The sequence below is a fragment of the Lontra canadensis genome, unplaced genomic scaffold (genome assembly GCF_010015895.1).
Source record: "Lontra canadensis isolate GAN:19392208 unplaced genomic scaffold, GSC_riverotter_1.0 scaffold1, whole genome shotgun sequence".
Taxonomy (NCBI): Eukaryota; Metazoa; Chordata; class Mammalia; order Carnivora; family Mustelidae; genus Lontra; species Lontra canadensis.
The window spans coordinates 101,321,031-101,341,021 of record NW_022630995.1 but is presented as its reverse complement, the minus strand read 5'-3'; the positions used below and the strand labels follow the sequence as shown (position 1 = coordinate 101,341,021).

At 37.8% G+C, this 19,991-nt stretch overlaps 1 protein-coding gene across 2 annotated transcripts in view; it reads right to left on the bottom strand.

The window, feature by feature from the left end:
- Positions 1-4,079: 4,079 nt before the first annotated feature.
- The window catches only part of PPA2 (inorganic pyrophosphatase 2), an 85,241-nt gene continuing 69,329 nt past the window's right edge, over positions 4,080-19,991 (bottom strand). For both annotated transcript variants that reach the window (XM_032860520.1, XM_032860529.1), the window contains 2 exons: positions 5,359-5,395; positions 4,080-4,284 (listed from right to left, as the gene is read on the bottom strand). In XM_032860520.1, the coding sequence (XP_032716411.1) occupies positions 4,256-4,284; positions 5,359-5,395 (66 nt within the window). In that variant the 3' untranslated portion in view covers positions 4,080-4,255. The remainder of the gene's footprint in view (positions 4,285-5,358; positions 5,396-19,991) is intronic.

Sequence of the window (19,991 nt, the reverse complement as noted above, 5' to 3'; positions counted from 1 at the left end):
CTGTGGGACCTCATGTCTGCGACCCCTGCTGCTCCTCCTGCAAGCCAGTCACACCCCTGCTTAAGGGCCCTTGTTCTTGATATTCCCTCTGCCTCAGTGGTCTTGCCCCAGAGACCCATGCGGGCCCACTCCTGCTTGTCTTCAACCCTCTGCCTGGCTGTCGTCTGCCCAGTGAGGCCTGTTCTGACCTACTCCATTTAGAACTTCAGTCCACACTCCTACCCTTGAACACAGGCTGGATTGCCCATATTCACCTTACCCTGTTCTTGTTCTTCTACATACTGTACAAATTACCTACGATGTTCACGATCCGTCTTCCCCACACAAGTGCAAAGTCTACAAGGGCAGAGACTTTTTTTGTATGTTTTACACTGACATAGCCAAAGGACTTGGAAAACACCTGGCATACATATAGGTACTCAATAAATAACTGAATTTTAAAAGAGCAAAAAAGAAGCATTTCTAGACACAGGGTTCGCTAATTAAAATCCCTGCAACCAGATGCATTCAGGACTGATGTAGTTAAAGCCCCCCAATGTTTCTGCATGCTTCAACCCTCTGCAACCAGGTACTTGGAAAGAGGAAAGAGTCCTTGATGTATCGGGCATTCTTAACAGAGAAGAGATGCACTGACAGCTTTCCCCTTGGGGTGCACCAGGATACCTCCAGAGTCGTGGCATTCAGGGTATGACCGATAGATGTGTTGTTGGTTCTGACACAGAGAACTCAATAAAGAACAGCTTATGCCTTCCCTTCTGGCTCCCTTTAAGTTGGGAAAGAATCTGAGAAGTAGAGTTTGTTCGCACAGGTCATCCAAATAGGGCAAACCGGCAGAAGCCCTGACAGGCAGCTGGCCTCACACATTTTACAAAGCTCTCACGTCTCATCGCCGCCCTGGTCTTCTCCTGCTCCTGTCAGAGCACAGCCGAGCGCCTCACTGCTGCGACTCCTCTGAGGCCGTCCCATCAGGAGAGGCTTCTCTGTCACTTCGCCTTAGGGTGACAGGTGCCAGGTGTGGTGATGGTGGGGCGGCCGGTTCTTGGGGGCTCAGTTACTTTATCCAAACAGTTTGATAACTTAGAAAGCAAAAGTTATTCTCATTGGATATAAATTTTTTTGATTTGAAGCCGAAAGACATTTAACACTAAATTTGGTATTAACTTTATTCCCTTTTGGTTTTCTTCTTCCTAGGAGGAGGCAACGCTAACATTCTGTGCACGAGCCCACTACAAAGACAGACATCTGGTTTTATTCTCCTCTTCTTAGGGGAACAGTCTCAAACAGAACATCAACTGAGAAATTCCCAGAATGATCTAGCCCTCGATTATCTAAACCAATGGATTTAAAACTTTAATACATAAGAAGTATGGGGAAGAAGGGAAAACATGTTTGGGGCTCCCTCTGCCAAGATTCTGATTTAACAGATTTTTAGGGAAAGCTGGAAAGATTTTTAAGAAGCATTCTAAGTGATTCTGAAGCTGGTGTTTCAAAGACCCCACAGGCGAACCCTGATACACAGCTTGGACAGAATGTACAAGGAGGATGAAAAAAGACACTACCCAGAATCTGTAGATGTGATCCACTTTATAATAAGATAGTAGTAAGTAATAAAGATAAATGAGCAGTCACAAGATGTATCTTTATCTATGACAATGTAACGATCCCTCTCCTGGGAATAAATCAAATGTTGCTGTTAATGAGTATACAAACAGCTAAAAATACATGTAGTCCTTGATGGAGAAATGGATTTTATGAAATTCAATGCGTTCCTTCTGCAAAATCATGGAGTGGAATTAAATGTCCCATGTATGAAATGATTCTATCTGTATGTGAAAAATAAAAAGAAAAAAATTTCAGACACTTATAATAACAGCAAGTTTGGGGAAAATGAATCGTCGATAGTCTACCTCTTTGCTTTTTCACATCCACGGTTACTGGCTCTAGTATGTGTCACCTAAATCCATTCATGGTTCACTTTTGGCTTCCTGATTTGTTTTAGGCAATTTTAACAATGATTTACTCTACTTTTTCGAGGAGTTTTCCTTTATAACTATACAGTATAAAATCTATTCAATTTAATTGTTCCATGGGAAAAGGCGGACAAAGATCAGATCAAGCTAGTCTGGAAGACACTATTAAACAATCATGAAATAGCCATACAATTAAATATAACTGTCACCATTATCATGATGGCCATGTAGCAACATAGAAAAATGCCTATAAGAGAAACATTAATATTCAAAATTATATATTTATTAAGATTTTAACTATGCAAAATCATATTCTGCGAATTTTGACTAACCCTACTGTAATGAGCAAGGCTCACTAACTAGGTAGCATTTAAGTACTACTGACTTCTAGAAGGAGGAGAGTAAACAGGTGTGAGTTGCCCCATCAGATATGGCCTCTCTCTTCCAACTCTCGGGAGATTGATACACGACATGCCACAAGTCCATTAATTTGTCCTTTGATAATTCAGCTTATTGTTTACAACTACTGCAATAATGGTCATTCCTTATTTTCTCTATGCTTTATTCCCACAACATAAAAAAACAATCAATGTATGAATAAACTTAAAAACAACAAATACTCTCCTCACATTCTTGGATGTCCTCCAAAAAAGTTTCCACATTCTCAAAACCGTCTTGAGTGAAAATTACTATGTCACTTGGGCTTATCATTTTAACCCTCTGTGCCTGTCTACTCACCTGTAAAACAGGCGTACTCTCAGCTCTGCCTACATCATAATGAGGCTGTATGTGGGAAGAATGCATAGCAGGGTGGAAAAACACAGGATTTAAAGCCATACTGTCAAGAGGTCTAATTCTGGTTCTGAAAGTTACTGTGTGACCTTAGGCAAGTTACAGAACTTCTCAGAGCCTCAACATGAAGTGGACAATCTCTACCTTATAGGGCATATGCATGCATGGCATCTAAAACCTACTACACGATAGATGAGCTCAAGAAATGGTAGCTATTATAACAGCTACACAACTTCAAAACAGATTATGCAAATAGAACATTCTATAATGATAACAAAGAAAAGATGTGAACAGAACTGGCCTAAGCAGCACAGTAAGGGGAGCGTAAGCAGACAAGATGTGCTTGGAGAGGAGTGAGCAGCATGGCATGGCTGGAGGGTGGGACTCCTGAGGAAATCAGAGGGTCTGATTCTTATTCTCCAGAACATGGAAAGCCACTGAAGGTATTCTGAATAAAAATATTACAAGGCAAGACCTTTGCTTTAGGAAAATGACGGTCAAAGTGGAGGATGACATGAAAAGGGAGAAAAGCAGAAACAGAGTTAACTCGCTCAGGAGACAAGAGGATATGCAATGGAGCAAGAGCAATGGGGCTGAGGTGGAGGGCTGGATCTGGGAGGCATGGAGAGGGGCTGGGAGGCTGGTCCAAGCATCCAAGCAAAATCAGGGGGGAAACCAGCATGGTGGGGACGGAAGGGAATGGAGAAGGCAGAGAAACACTTAGATGATTTTCATGAATGAAGACAGGAAGAGGAGGCTCGATATGATTTCAAGGGTTTAAGTGGGGGTCTAGGAAAATGTGAATTCCACGGCTGAAGAATGAAGAAAGAAAAGAGAGTTCAGTTCTGGACCAGAGGGGCTGCAGACATCCAAGAGACATCCAAGAGACAGACCTCAGGTGAGAGACCTGGGCTTCTTATGAAGACTTCAGCATCATCGCCAGAGAGATGAGAATTGAGACGAAGGGGACTGCATGAGAATCAGAGAGTTTAGGCCCTCTAAAATAATAAATTCTAGGAAAGAGCCTTAATAAATGTAAACACATTTACACAGGCCTAGTAAGAGGGCAGATTTTGACTTAAGAAAGCTTCCACCAGCAACCTGGAGAAGATAATACGGTATGAAAATGAGAGTAGTTATCTATAACAATCTAATTAACTTATAAAATTTGTAATTTCTTTATTAACTTATAGAAATAAAAGCTAATAAAACTGATGGGTTCCTTCAGCCACAGAAATTAGAACTGGTCAAAACTCAATGCTTCTAAATTTCTGCTATGACATTTAAATCTTTTCATATCAATAAATACCCAAACAATTTAAAAATATTGGTCTTTATTTACATATTGTATATCTCAAATAAGGCTGGGGGAAAAAGTTTCAACAGGAAGTCAATAAATTCTCATAGATCTGCCTGTTCCTAGAACTTGGGGAGAGGGAGTTGTGGAGGCCTTGGAGATTGGAGTCTTGATGGCAGAACTTCAAATGTTCAAATCACTTGCCAAGGAAGTGCCACATTTGCTCTGTGTTTGAAATGGGGAAGAGGGTGTTGGGGAAAGGGTAAAGAGTGAGGGAGGGAGGGAAAGAGGGAGAAAGGAAGACAAATTTAATTTAGACCTTGAGGAAGTATTTAGGCAGAGAAAAACAATCATAAGCTTGGTATGACACATTTCCCTATTTCAAGTTACTTCCCCTTTAAACTCTCATCCTAAGTTCTCTCATTTGGCTCAAGCCTTATATAAAACTGTGCTTAAAAACTCCAGAGCCTTCCCGTTTTATTCCCTACATCTTTCTGGATCATTTTAGTCTCTACTAATGACACCGAGGTTAGTGTCCTAGCTACAGATTGAAAGGTCTAGGAAAACCTTGTACTGTACTGACTGCCTGTCAAATATCCAAAATGGGATAGTATTGCAAAGAAACAGTCTGTTAGTTTCCCATATAAGGAATATAACTTGCTTTCCCATGGAATGTCTACAGATCTGCTCTTTTCTACACGTCGCAGAATGTGACACAGTAAATAGTTCTCATTTTCCCTCCAATTTTGCAAGTTGAATGCTCTTCTAATGTTTTATATTAAAACAAAGCGCCAAAAATCTTGCAAAGTTTCAAAGATGAATGATTTGTGCCTATGCTTATATTCTGAAATTTTTACTACACAACATTTTTACTTGTTTTTCACAACAGCTTCAAATAATGGTAACAAAAAATACAGTATTTTCAAACTTATTATAAATTTTGATTTTAGGATATTTAAAATGATTCTTTAAAATGGTAAGATAATAAAGAAAAATCTCCCAAATGCGGATATATGGAGTCCATTAAATTTATCAGAACTACCTGAAACCTCTCAGTACTTCACCACAGAAATCACTGATACAATCAAACTATTTTCTAGCCTAAAAGTAATATATTTGCTCCTTCTCATTTTCTGAAATTAGAAAAAAATTGACTTCATCTGAAAATTTTAATGACTATTTAAAAAAGTATTTTACATGGTTTATATAATGTTTAAAATAACCTATTATACTTTTTCTGGTTTCCCCCACTATAAACAAATTTATACATCTAGGCTCTTCAAGAACCAAAAACCATACCTTCTTCTTTACTTCCCTTATTTGGTGATGATGACACCTGAAAGATAAAAGCAGAGGAGAGTCCCTTGTTATGAGTATCTGGATGTGGATACCACATCCACAATTGTTTTTTGTTTTTTTCATGAAACTATAGAACAAACTAGAACCTGAGAAAAGTAAGTACTCCTCTTTGCCTTTAATTATCATTGCTTCTTTTGGATAAACAAACCACAGACTTTGAGTCAAATAAAAAAAGCATGCTTAAAAATATTTTTTTCATTAACCCATGGGATACTGAGAATGCAAAGAGGACAGGGAGGTTTTCTTTCGGTTGCCTCCCTGGCTGAGGACTAGAAGACAAAAATCCAACACACACCCTATACACACACACACACACACACACACACACACACACACACACAATTTATTTAGCTGCCATCTAGAGCATTTAAATTAATTTTTCTATTTCCATGACTGGGCCAAGATTTTTAGAACAAATGTAGTATAATCTGTGACAGACAAGTTTGAAAGAAAGGCTTTTCTGAGATATCAGGGGTTTTTTTCCTAATTAAGAACAGTACATTTTTTTAGGTTTTTTTTTTTTTTTTAAACTTTTAATTTAGAGATCCCTCATCCATGGAGAGGAATGCACAAAGCCCAAGAATAAACATCTACTAATCACCACCCAAGTTGAGAAATGGAACAGGCCAGGCCCTTCCCCAGTCAAAATGTTTTCTCCCCTCAGGAAACCACTACCCTGATTTTATGACACATATGAGATTCAAACTGATTAATCAATTTCTAATTCTCTGATTTTGCTTGCCCACAACAGGAAAGATCTGCTTCCAACCTTTGAGATCTGGGGCAAAGGTACAAAATGGAAGACCGCATACCATACATGTGAATACTTAAGAGTTATAAACCAAGCTAAGAAAGTGATGAGTGGAGTTTAGAGTAAGCTCCATCTTCCTATCTTGAGAAATGTACTTTTGTAATAACTTGGAAGCCCTCGTTTAGCATTCTAGACACCCCAGAGACTGCCTGAATACAGCCAAGTAAGGAAAAAAGGCACATGGCCCTCATCCTGCGCCACTCCTGTCCCATCCGCAGGCTCCAGTTCCAGCCCATGTATCTATGTACTCCCTACCTCTGAAGGGCCTCCCAGTGGCCCCTGAAGAAGTAACAGTGAGCATACCATTCACAAAGGAATAAGCATGGACTTGGGGAGATGCCCATGAAGACCCTGGAAACACACCTGCAGCTATCTGGACAAGGAATCCCAGGATTCTGAGTAGCTAGAGGGTGGTATGGAATGGGGAGCTTGGCTCCTGATGAAGGCACAGCTTTGGTCCTTTGGTCTTGCCTTGTGAGGATGGAAATAACTGATGAAGGCCAAAGCAAAGTAGGGCCTTCCTTGCTTAGGTTCAAGGACAGTATTGAATAAAAACAAGTAAGCAGGAAGAAAAATTTAAATCTCAGCAACATTAAAATAGTCCCTGTGATAGTTAATGTGTCAACTTGGAGGGTGTTCCTAGTTGAGATTAACATTTAAATAGGCTTTACTCTCAGAAAAGCAGACTGCCCTCCATAATGTGGGTGGGCCTCAACCAACCAGGTGAAGGCACAAACAAAAAGACCAGCCTCTCCAAGCAAGAGGAGATTTTCCAGCAAACTGCCTTTGGACTTCATCTGCAGCCCTGGCTTCCCTCTATCTCCAGCTCCTGACCTATTTAGCAGATTCTGGACTCACTAAGCCTCCATGATCACTGTTTACATATATCTATACATCCTGTTTCTTTGGAGAACCTTAATATATTCCTCTGAATCATAAACAGTTTAAAGTTATTTTTCTTTCTATTCTTAAAAAAAAAGGCTAATCAAATATACTTTATGTTCTGTCACAGAAAAAAGATGTAACAATGTAAATAAAGAAAACCTCTGTATGAGTTCTATGTAAAACATCTTTGAGATTTCCAAGTACTTCAAAACAACAAGAAAAAATTCTATTCAGCTTCCTAGCACAGAGAAAATGCTTAACAATGGTTGGTTTGGAGGAAGATGGAACTTATACAAACCTGGGTGTGAAAGTAACATCATAGTATAAAAATTATACTCATTGAGAGTAGGCCTCTGGGATCTGGTGGCTGTTTAAGCACACAGAGAACAAGACAGAGTAACTTATTTATTCTTTGAAATTGGTATGCTCTTTCAATTGTGCAAAACATCTATAACAAAGTTTGTTGGAAAGTTCGCTGTTTAGAGTTCCTGTTTAAAATGAGCAGCTGCTTCTTGCTGGAGCTGCCAACCATTTCAGAGGAAAGAAACATGTATTATATAGGCATACATCAGAGAGACTGTGACTTTGGTTCTGCCACTGCCATAATGCAAATATTGCAATAAAGTGAGTCAAATGAATTTTTGATTTCCTAGTAAAGGTTGGTTACCTATACACTCTAGTCTGTTAAGTGTCCAAAGCGTTATATCTAAAATAACAATGTACATGCCTTAATATAAAAATGATTGCTAAAAAATGCTAACCATCACCTGAGCTTTCAGTGAGTCTTTTCTAAGCAGTAGGTCTCAACAGTAGGCTTAAAATATCCCGTAAACCATGTTGTAAGCAGATGTGCTGTCATACAGGCTTTGCTTTTCCATTTACAGAGTGCAGACAGAGTAAAGGTAGAAGAATTCTTGAGTCCAAGGATTTGCTGCATGGTAATGAAGTCACCAGCTATATGAGCCCCTGACAAGCTGGCTTATCCTTTGAAGCTTTGGAAGCCAAGCACTGACTTCTCCTCTCTAGCTTTGAAAGTTGTAGATAGTATCTTCTTCCAACAGAAGATTGTTTCATCTACACTGAAAACCCATTGTTTAGTGTTGCTGCTCATTAATTATCTTAGCTTGACTTTCTGCTGACTTGTTGCAGCTCCTTCTCCATTAGCACCTGCTGCTTCACCTTGAACTTCTGTGTTACGGAGATGGCTTCTTTCCTAAAACCACAGGAACGAGGCTCTGCTGGCTTCCAGCTCCTCTTCTGCAGCTTCCTCACCTCTCTCCGCCTTCACAGAACTGAGAAAAGTTAGGGCTTTGCTCTGGATTAGGCTTTGGCTTAAGGGAATGTTGTGGCTTGGTTTGATCTGTCCAGACCACTCAAACTTTCTCCATAGCAGCAATAAGGCTGTTTTGTTTTCTTATCACTTGGGTGGTCACTGCAGTAGTCAAGAACTTTTCTTTGTATTCACAGTCTGGCTAATTTTATGAAGTGGCCTAGTATTTGGTCCTGTTCCAGCTTTCGACATGCGCCTTCTCCATGAAGGCTCTTAGTTGTTTTTAGCTTTTGATTTAAACTGAAAGACATGGGACTCTTTCTTACCTGAACACTCAGAGGCCACTGTAGGGTTATTAACTGGCTTAATCAATATTTTGTGTCTCAGGCAATAGGAAAGCCTCTCTGAGCCAGATGGGGAACAGCCAGACAGTGGAACAGTCAGAACACATAACGTTTGTCCACTACGTTCACTGTCTTTTATGAGTGTGGTTTGTGGCAGCCCAAAACAATTACAACAGTAACATCAAAGCTCCCTGATCACAGATCACCATAACAAATATGGTAATAAAAAAGTCTGAAATATTTTGAGAATTACCAAAACATGACAGAGACACAAGTGAGCAAATGCTTTTAGAAAAGTGGCATAGAGCCAACAGACTTGCTTAACACAGTTACCACAAACCTCAGTATGTATACAATGCAGCATCTGTGAGGCACAATAAAGGTAACAGCAATAAAATAAGGTATGCCTGTATAAAATAAGGTAACTGAGCAACTTCTCATTAACCTAAAAAGTATTAAAGAACAGAAATGAAAAACTACTCTAGCCGAAACATTTATCATAACATTTCATTTAAAAAATAATTCTCAGGGGCACCTGGGTGGTTCAGTCCGTTAAGCATCTGCCTTTGGCTCAGGTCATGATCCCAGGGTCCTGGGATGGAGCCCCGCATTGGGCTCTCTGCTCAGTGGGGAGCTGCCTCTCCCTCTCCCTCTGCCCCTCCCCACCCCCTGCTCATGCTATCTCCCCCTCTGCCTCTCCCTCTCAAATAAATAAAATCTTAATTTTTTTTTTTTTTGCAGAATGTTATTTCTTCATTTTTTTCTTCTAAGATTATATTTATTTTTAAGTAATTTCCACACCCAACGTGGGGCTCAAACTCTCAACCCCAAGATCAAGAGTCATGTGCTCAGGGCACCTGGGTGACTCAGTCCTGAAGCATCTGCCTTTAGCTCAGGTCCTGATCCCAGGCTCCCTGCTCAGTGGGGAGCCGGCTCCTCCCTCTCCCACTCCCCCTGCTTGTATTCCCTCTCTCACTGTCAAACAGATGAATAAAATCTTTACCAAAACAAAAACAAAAAACAGTCATGTGCTCTACTAACTGAGCCAGCCAGATACCCCCTTATTCCTCCAATCTTAAAATATATTTCTTGGTTAGAATATATCCAGTACGTAAAAAGCCTTATAAAAAAGAAAACAAACATCACCAATAAGTTGAACCTACAGAGATAAGAACTCATGGTTTGGAGGTCTTTTTTTTTTTTTTTTTTAACATTTCTCCATATTATGCCAAATGAGAATGCCAAAAGAATGCCAAAGAAAATGCCAAAGGAGAAACCAACATTTAAATCTGAAAACAACAAAGGGTTCATGAGACACATCTGCTCTTCAGTTCTTCACCTACAGTCAATGGCTTCCTGATTCCTGAAGTAACAGCAAACCATACCTGCTTATAAAAAGTGGAAGAACTAAGAGCAGCACAGAGCACCTAGAAGTGACCCAATCCCAACTCTGTCAGGAGTCACCACCATGGAGTTTTCATGGCAAGAAACAAAGAAACCATTTTCAGTTACTTACTGGGAAAAACTGGGCACCCTCAAATCAACTAATATAAATTCTCTGCAAAACAGTACTATTTTATACCCTTATTCTAAAAACGCTATCTTCTCTCCTTTTCCCACTCCAAAAATACTTCTCATGAATATTCGTATCTTTCTTTCCAATTAATCTAGAGTTTGCATTACCAAAGTATTCCTCTTTCTTTCACCCACCAAAGAAAGCTTACTCTAGCCTCTGTCCCGATTCATAAAGTTCATAAGGCATTTGCTGCACATTAGTTTTACTTTTACATTTCTTTTCTGATTTTTGCTTTAGAAACCCAACAAAATATGACCAGTTCTGAGTTATCCACAGACAAAAATGTAGAGTATTTTAGGTTATGTAAGTTCAATCTACTTCCTTTTCAATAATGTATATAATTGGCTAGAATCAACAAAATGATTGACCTTATTTTCATTTGTTTTATTCTCCTTTGAGAATGATGCAGAATGAGCTCTCAAGTCAAAAAGGAACATCTTAGGCACCTGGGTGGCTCAGTGGGTTAAAGCCTCTGCCTTTGGCTCAGGTCATGGTCCCAGGGTCCTGGGATCAAGCCCCACATCGGGCTCTCTGCTCAGCAGGGAGCCTGCTTCCCTCCTTCTCTCTCTGCTTGCCTCTCTAATTGTGATCTCTGTCTGTCAAATAAATAAATAAAATCTTAAAAAAAAAAAAAAAGGAACATCTTTATGGTAATTCATTATTAAAATTTTTTAAAATGTCCTTTCTTGATAAATCAGGATCTGGTTCTAGTGCACAGTTCTCTAATATTCAGGTGAGGAGTCCTGACATCAAACAAAATCACTGTCCCAAATTTCATACAACACTGTGGATATCACTGCTTCACTAAAGAAATAAAGTCTACCAAATATAGTCAGTACATTTTTAATTAAAGTAGAAATTTCCCCCTTATTCTTCAACGCACTGCTCATGAACCTGTGAACTGTCATCGTGGCTGTCTCTGAGCACTGGGTGCTCCAGGTTTGTCTGAGGCTGCCAAGGGAAGGCATAAAGTCAGACTGTCGCTGCTGAGACTTCCCTAGGAGGTATTCTCTCCTCACAGTTCTAGAAATTTCTCGTGCTTTCCAGCATTCCTGTGAGCTAAAGGTTCACAGTATCATGAGATTGGGTCCTTAAACTGAGCAGGAGTGTGCTTACTTATTCTCTTTGCCCTGGATCCTAAATTCTAGGAATTTTAATCCCTGTGGCTACCAGGCTGTGTAAGGCCTTAGGAAAGTCTGGGAATTTCTTTAGCAATGAGTGTGGTTCTTCCTCAGTCCTGCATGCACTGAGTTTGTGTGCACAACCTCACAAAGGTCAATTCTTTTTTTCTTCCCCTCCAGTAAAATGACTACAGTCACCAAATACTAAAAAAACCCACAAATTACCTAATTCAAACTTTCCCTAACTTCGCATGATGCCTAGAGGTTTTCCATTTCCTCAGAGAGCAGAATACAAGGAAAATGCTTAAATAGAAGCATGTGGGAAAATTCTGGGGACAAAAATTCCCAGATGGGAAAAGTGGTTACGTATTAGAATAAGTTGTTATGTTGTGGAAACTAACTTCTCTTTCCTCTTCCCTTTCTTCCTGTTTTAAGTCTCTGAATATAGGATGGATTCTCACTGAATAATCTAAATTAGTCACAATGACTTTTCCAAACTCCAACAATGGGATGGGCTACCTCATGAAGGAGTGATATTCTCATCACCAGAAGTATTCAAGAAGCTGGAATAGAAGGGATTTTTCCCCCTCTGTGGTCAATTTAATTCAACAACATTAATGTCAATAGTGATGATAAAACCCAAGGTGTACTGAATACTTTCTAGCTGTTTCACATTTTACCTGGATTATATCATTCAGTGCTCTACAATAACTCTTACAAGGAAGATACTATTCTTAGCTCCATTTTATAAAGAAAGAAACCAGGCATAAATACGTTAAATAATTTGCCATAAGCTATGAATGAAAGACCTGATATTTGGACCTAGACAGTCTGACTCTGGAAAAATTTTTTTACATAAAGAAACTCACTGGACTAACACGGACATAAAATAAATGGTGCACACTGTATTTATAGTATCGCTAAGTTTTGACAAATATACACACTCATAATGTCATTATCGCAATCAAGATAATAAACATATTCACCACTATCCCCAATTTCCTCCTGTCTCTACAGAAGAAATTATGAAACCTTTCCTTTCTGGCTCTCTCCCAAACTTTCCAACCAATGATGTTTTGTGTCACTATACGTGAGCATTTGCCTTTCCTGAAATTTTATATAAATGGTATGATATAATATGTATGTCTGCCTTTTCTCACTCAATATATTTTTAAATGCAGCCATGTTATAGCATGTGTCAAACAGTCATTTCTTTTTATTGCTGAGCAGTACACCCACACTGAACTCACAATCTGAATATACCACAATTTATCTATCTATTCATTTGTTGGTGGACATTTGGGTTGTTTTCACTTTGCCTATCACAAAGAAAGCTGAGATAAACATTGGTGTACAAGTCTTTGTATGGATATATACTTCCATTTCTTTTGGATAAGTATCTAAAAGTGAAATGGCTAGATCATATGGTAGTATATGCTTAACTTTTCAAGACAATGCCAAATTGTTTTTTTCCACAGTGGTTTTATCATTTTTCATTTCAACCAGCAGGCTATGGAACAACCAGTCCCTCCACATTCTTACCAACAATGGCCAATCTTTTACAATTTTAGCTATTCTAAAAAGTGTGCATAAGCATGTCACTGTGGTTTTTAATTAATATTTCCTCAAAGATTAGTCAAATTGAGCATCATCTCACATGTCTTCAGTACGTCTGCTGCGGCAAAGTGACCACCAAAGTATTTTGCGCATTTCCTTTGGGGGTGAGGGGATGTTTTATTTTCTTATTAACGAATTGTGAGAGTTCTTTATATATTCTAATATAAGTCCCTTTGTCAGGGATATGATTTTCAAATATCTTCTTACTGAATGTGGCTATTCATTCTCTAAAGAGTATTTTTACAGAAATTTTTAATTTTGATGAAATTCAATTGATCGTTTTTAAAATTAAGTTATGCTTTTAGTGCCATATCTAAAAAACTTCGCCCATCTAACCCATGGTCAATTATAGTTTTATGTTTTAAGCTTTGGTCTAGGATACATGTTGGAAAATTATCATATATACTGTGCAAGGTTTGGAATGAAGTGAGGTTTCTTTGGTACCATATGGAATAATAACCAACTATTCAAGTACTACTTGTTGAAAAGATTATCACTTTGAAAATCAGTTGTCCACATATATGTAGATCTATTTCTGGATTTGGTTTCATTGATTTGTCTAGTTTTACACCATTACTAAAGTATCTTGATTACTGTGGTTTTATAAAATGTCCTGAAATCAGGAAGTTACTATTCCAACTTCCTACTTTATAAAGTCGTTTAGTTTATTCTAGGTCTCTATATACATGAGTTTGCTAATTTCTATAAAACGGTGTGTTAGAATTTGATTGGCATTACACTGAATCTAATTTTCAATTTGAGAAGAACATCATAATCTGAGTCTTCCAACCTATAAACATGATATATTTACATTTACAAATATATCTGTTAATTTAGTTCTCTGATTTCTGCTGGCAATGCTTTATACTTTAAAGGTTCTTCCCGTATTTTTTCCAGATTTATCCCTAGGTGTTTCGTACTTTTGATGCCATTACAAATACCATTATTTATTTTTAGTTTCCAACTGTTTATTGCTAGCCTATAAAAATAAACTTGTTTTTTGTATTTTGATCCTGTATCCTGCAACAAACGTTAAAATCACTTATTCTGGTAGCTTTCAGATAGATTTTACTGAATATTCTACATAGACTTTCATGTATCTCCCTTTGTAAGATGAATGCCCTTTCCTTTCCTTCTTCTTATTGCACCGGCTAGAACCTACAATGCTGAATAAAAGTAGAGAGAGCCAGCTCAGCCAAGCATTGTGTTTATGGAAGGACTTTAAGTACACATTTAAATTGTTTATGCCTATTTCTTCTTCAGTGAACTCTGGTAATTTACATATCTCAAGGAATCTGTCCATTTCATACAAGTTGTCAAATTTACTTGTATAAAGATTTTCACAATATTTTCCTTTTGTCCTCCTAATAGCTGTAGAACCAGAAGTGAAGTCACTTGATTCCTGATGCGAAAGATCTGTCTTCTTTCTTTCCTTTCCTGATCATTCTGGCTAAAGATGTAGCAATTTTATTGATTATTTCAAAAGAACTAGCTTTTTCTTTTACCAATTTTCTCTACTGTTTTCCTAGGCATTCAAATTTTTAAAATTATTAATACTTCAAACATGCAGAAAATGCAGAGACTATTATAACACCTACCTAACTCCCTACACTTTTAAAAGAGTTAACCTTATTTCAGAAACTTTACAACTGAAGTCTCTTTTTTTCTCCCTACTCATCCAAAATAAAAATCGTATTGATTTCCCTTCTCAGAAGTAACTTGTAACCACCACTCTAATGCTGGTGTTTACTGTTCTTATTTATGTTTCTAAAATGTGAACACCCTATCAGTTTGTACCCATAAAAATATATGGTACTGGGGTGCCTGGGTGGCTCAGTGGTTTAAAGCCCCTGCCTTCAGCTTAGGTCATGATCCCAGAGTCCTTGGATTGAGCCCTGCATGGGGCTCTCTGCTCGGCAGGGAGCCTGCTTCCTCCTCTCTCTCTGCCTACTTGTGATCTCTATCTGTCAAATGAATAAATAAAATCTTTAAAAAAAAATATATATATATATGGTACTGCTTTGAGTGTTTTGCATACTATGCAGTATGTCTTGCTGCAAAAGCTTTTTCCGCCCCACACCGCCGCACTTTCAGGTTTTATCCATGTAGAGTCACATAGTTCCCATTTCCCTGTGGTGTAACACTCCACCATATAAATATACTATAGTTTATTCCCGCAGCTCTTACCATAGACTTTTATTCAGTTTCCAGTTTTGTCTGGAAATGTCTGATCACATAAACACACATATTAGTGCCTCTGCAGAATGTATACTTAGAAGAGCAATTTCGGAGTAGTGGATTATAAGTATCTTCAACTTTACTTATAATTACTTAATTGCTCTTCAAAGTAGTTGTACCAATTTACACTCCCATCAAACATATCAACAAGTATGAGAGGTCTCCTTTCCCCACTTGCTTAAAAACACCTGGAAAATCAGACTTTCACACATTTGCAAACCTGGTAATTATGAATTTATATTGTGTCTGAGCTTGAGCTCACTGATTATTGGTGAGATACAGCAAATTTTCACGTTTACTGGCCATTTATAAGTATCCTTTTTCGTTAACTGTCCATTTATATTGTTTGCCCATTTTTTCCCTACTAGATTATCCTTTTCTTGTTGATTTGAATAAGTTGTTAAATCTTTCCATTTACATGCAAATATCTTCCCCCAATCAAAGGCTTGTGTTTTGACTCAGTTTATCGTGTCTTTTAACTGTTTACAGGTTTTTTTTTTAAACTTCATTTAAATTTATCAATTCTTTCTAGGTTATTCCGGGCCCTTTATACTCCATATAAATTTTAGGATCATCTTGTCAAGTTCAATTAAAAATTGTCAGTTCATCTGTGTTTAGAAAGGTATTGACAAAAGCATATCATAGTATTCCCTTGATTATTTAAGTAACGGCTATGCCCATATTTATGTCTTTATTTTAATTCTTGATATTTTTATTTGTACTTTCTCTTTCATCGTACTTCCTATAATAGTTTTGTCTATAGTATTAGTCTTAAAAAAAGAAACCCAGCTTTTAATTGATCCTTGCCATTATGTTTTCTTTTTTTTAAAGATTTTATTTATTTACTCAACAAAGAGAGAGAGATTACAAGCAGCCAGAGAGAGAGAGGAGGAAGCAGGCTCCCTGCCGAGCAGAGAGCCAGATGTGGGGCTCTATCTCAGGACCCTGAGATCATGACCCAAGCCGAAGGCAGAAGCTTAACCCACTGAGCCACCCAGGCAACCCTATTATGTTTTCTTTCATTAAACATTTGCTGTAGGGGTGCATGGGTGGCTCAGCTGGTTAAGCGTTCAACTCTTGATTTCAGCTCTTGATCATTCTGACTAAAGATGTAGCAATTTTACTGGTCTCAGGGTCATGAGACTGAACAGTGTGCCAGGCTCTATGCTGGGCATGGAATCTGCTTAAGATTCTCTCCCTCCCCAAACTAAAACACAAACCAAAAAATAGCTCTACTTTTTGTAATTTTCTTTCTTATGTTCAAAGATAAGAAAAAGGGGCACCTGGGTGGCTCAGTGGGTTAAAGCCTCTGCTTTCGGCTCAGGTCATGATCCCAGGGGCCTGGGATCGAGCTGCGCATCAGGCTCTCTGCTCAGCAGGGAGCCTGCTTCCTCCTCTCTCTCTCTGCCTGTCTCTGTGCCTACTTGTGATCTCTGTCAAATAAATAAATAAAATATTTAAAAAGATAAGAAAAAGAACAGAGCAATTATTGAGTTCAGTATTTGGCCTCTCTATTTTTATTTCTGCTATATCATTTTACTGCTTTCAAAAACTCTTTTTGCTGTATTGTGCAGGTTTTGACATATAGTGATTCAGCTGTCATTCAATTTTAAGTATTTAATGATTCCTTACATTTTTTTTTTTTTTTTTTTTTTTTTTAGGTATAACATATCCAGAAGTGTTGTTAGTTTCCAAACATATGGTTTGGGTTTTTTCTTTTAATATTTTCATAAATGATTAGTAACTTCATTATATATAGATAAGAGAATGTTGTCTACATGACATCAACTCTGGCATTTTTTTTTTGCAACTCTTTTTGTGGATGAATACTAAATTTTTGGACATGTCCACATGTAGTAGAAAAAAACTATGCATTCTCTAATTTTACGTCTATTAGATTTAGCTTGTGAACTTCGTTTCAATCAACTCAGCATATTTTCAAAAAATATTTACATACAGTAAAGGATCCTAAAAGTAGCATCCTAAATCCCAGCAGTCAAATAAATTGTCATCAATAGCAGGTAATATTAGATCTGGAAGGCAAATCATATGATGATTTGCACATATATACACAAACAGTCTTTGTTCCCTATAAGTGCTCTGAATCTTGCCTCTGGAAATAAAGCTCCAATTTCTAGTCACACCATCCTCAAAAACTGCCAAAGTCTCATATTTTTTTGGCTATCAACTTACATAAAAGTTAAAAGAAAGACACAATATCTCCAAACATGAAATCGGGTGGTCCTGTGGCTGAACTATTACAGACTGTTAACTCCTGTTGCCAGAGACATATGCTGTGGCCCAGACTCCCAGGGTAAAAGGGCAGTGTTCTCTGCCTCTGTGGGTCCCCAGTGTGTAGAGATCTGCACAAGTCTTGCTTTTGACACAGCCTTGCCTTTCATGATGATAAAGAATCAAACATCTATATTCATAAACAAATTCTCCTAATTCTTTTGATCATTTCGATTCTCCTTATCTTCTTCCTATCTACTGTCCTTTTTAAGATCTGACCTATGCATGACAAATGACTTCTGTAGCTATTTTCTGTTTTCTTTCTCAAATACTTCCAAATAATACTCATCAGGTTGTTGGCTTTTATTTCGTCTTGGTTATAATGACAATATTCTTCCTACTTGACCTGTGCATATTGTCAGGTAACTGTTTAATGATTTTTTTTTAATCTCAGTGCTACTTAGACTTAATTGTGCTTTGATCAATACATATTCAAGAATATATGCTTCCTGCAACAGTTCTATTAATTAATCCATGTCTTTTCTTTTTGTATTTGAAAGTATCCATTCGCCAAAGCAGTTAATTTATCCAAAAATCTCACCTAATCAACTCGTCCTGAGCATTCTATCAATATAGATCTTGTTGATTAAACTTGTTAGAATGTGTTCAGTCATTCTAATAAGCCCACTAATAATCTCTGAGGTTGTAATTTGATTCCACATAATCCCAGGATTGATGTAGTCAGAATGTGAACAAGTCTGATAGATAACTTCAATGTCTTAAGTTATTTTGAGCAACCAAAGGACAAACAAAAACTAGTAGTACTTTGACATCAACGCAATGCTCAGTATACAGCAAGACAGGGAGATCTGGGAATGTATACCAGAATAGTTTTGATTCAAACATCTCAGTGTGGTTCTGAAAAGATGCAATGCCAAGTCAGAATACTCCAACTACAAAGAATTTCGTTATTACAAGTTAGTAAAATTTTCCCAAGAAAGTATTATCTAAGCTGGGTTCGAATCACTAGATGCTAATAGATCAATTCTCTGACTGACACATTTTTAATGCTGAAATCCCATATACAATATGCTCCATTAGAAGTAGTGAAGGCGGACTGATTTCTCTGCATTTGGATTTTCTGTGGTATTCTCAGTGAAAAATCAGTTTAGCACTTTCTTCATTACGAAGCACAATAAAGTTACCATACCATGTAATTAAGCCTGGATGTTAGGGTTTCTGCTCTAATCTTGTTACTCAGATCTACCTAAATCACATCCATAGCCTCCAATTATTCTTCTTTCCAAGAGGATTATTTCCCTACTAATATGATAGGAGACAAATAAAAAACAGGATATAAGATAGAAACTTTAATCTGCTAGTTAATTTTAAGACAAGAATCTATTATACCTATTATTTATAAATCCCAAAGTAAAAGTCCTAATTTGAGAGAGAGACTACTTGGACAAAGATAAAAAGTTTTTTGTTTTCCTTTATTTTTCTCCTTAAAGAAGTGATCAGAAACATTGATGAGAACTAAGTTCAGAATATAACCTACATATATATGCAAAACTGAACATGTGGGGAAAGTAAACCGATACTGTACCCTGCATTACTAACAAAGGCTTCCCTGATCTTCCCTACCCCTGTAATCTGTCTTCACCGGTGCAGCCAAAGTGAACTTGAAAACTCTCAGTTCACATTATTCCTCCACTTAAAACTAGCTCGTGGTTCCCCATCTCATTCAGAGTAAGAAACAAATTTCTGAAGACCGTCTTTACAGACTATTTTACAAGGTCTTTCATAATAATTTGCTTCCGCTTCCACATCCAGATGCAAACATTTCTGATCTTACCTCCTCCTGTCTCCCCTAGTCTCCTTCTACTCTACCCACCACTGTGGTACCTTGGGCATTTCTTGAACTATCAGGCATCCTCTTGTCTCACGGCCTTTTGGACTGTGGCCTGGGATGCTTTTCCTCCAGATGGCTACTCGGCTAATACTCTTCCTTTTACAAATCCTGACTCATGCCAGTCTTCTCCTAGTGAGGCTGCCCCTGACTCCCTTTTTAGTAACTACAACTTTAATCCCACTCCTGCCACTTCATCCCCTCTGCCCTGATCATTCTTCATACTAGCATTTATTGCACTCAGACACACTACAGTTCATCCTTGGACAACAGGGGTTTGAACAAGTCCACTTGTAAGTGGATTGTTTTCAATAAATATAGTACAATACCATAAATGTATTTTCCATATGATTTGCTTAGTAACTGTTTCTTTTCCCTAGATTATTTTATTGTAATAACACAATATATAATTCATATAACATACAAAGCATGTGTTAACTATTTGTGTTGTCAGTAAGGCTTCTGGTCAGTAGTAGGATGTTAGTAGTTAAGTTTTTGGGGAATCAAAAGTTATACATGGATTTTCGACTATGCAGGGGAGTCAGCAACCCACACCCCCTGCATTGTTCA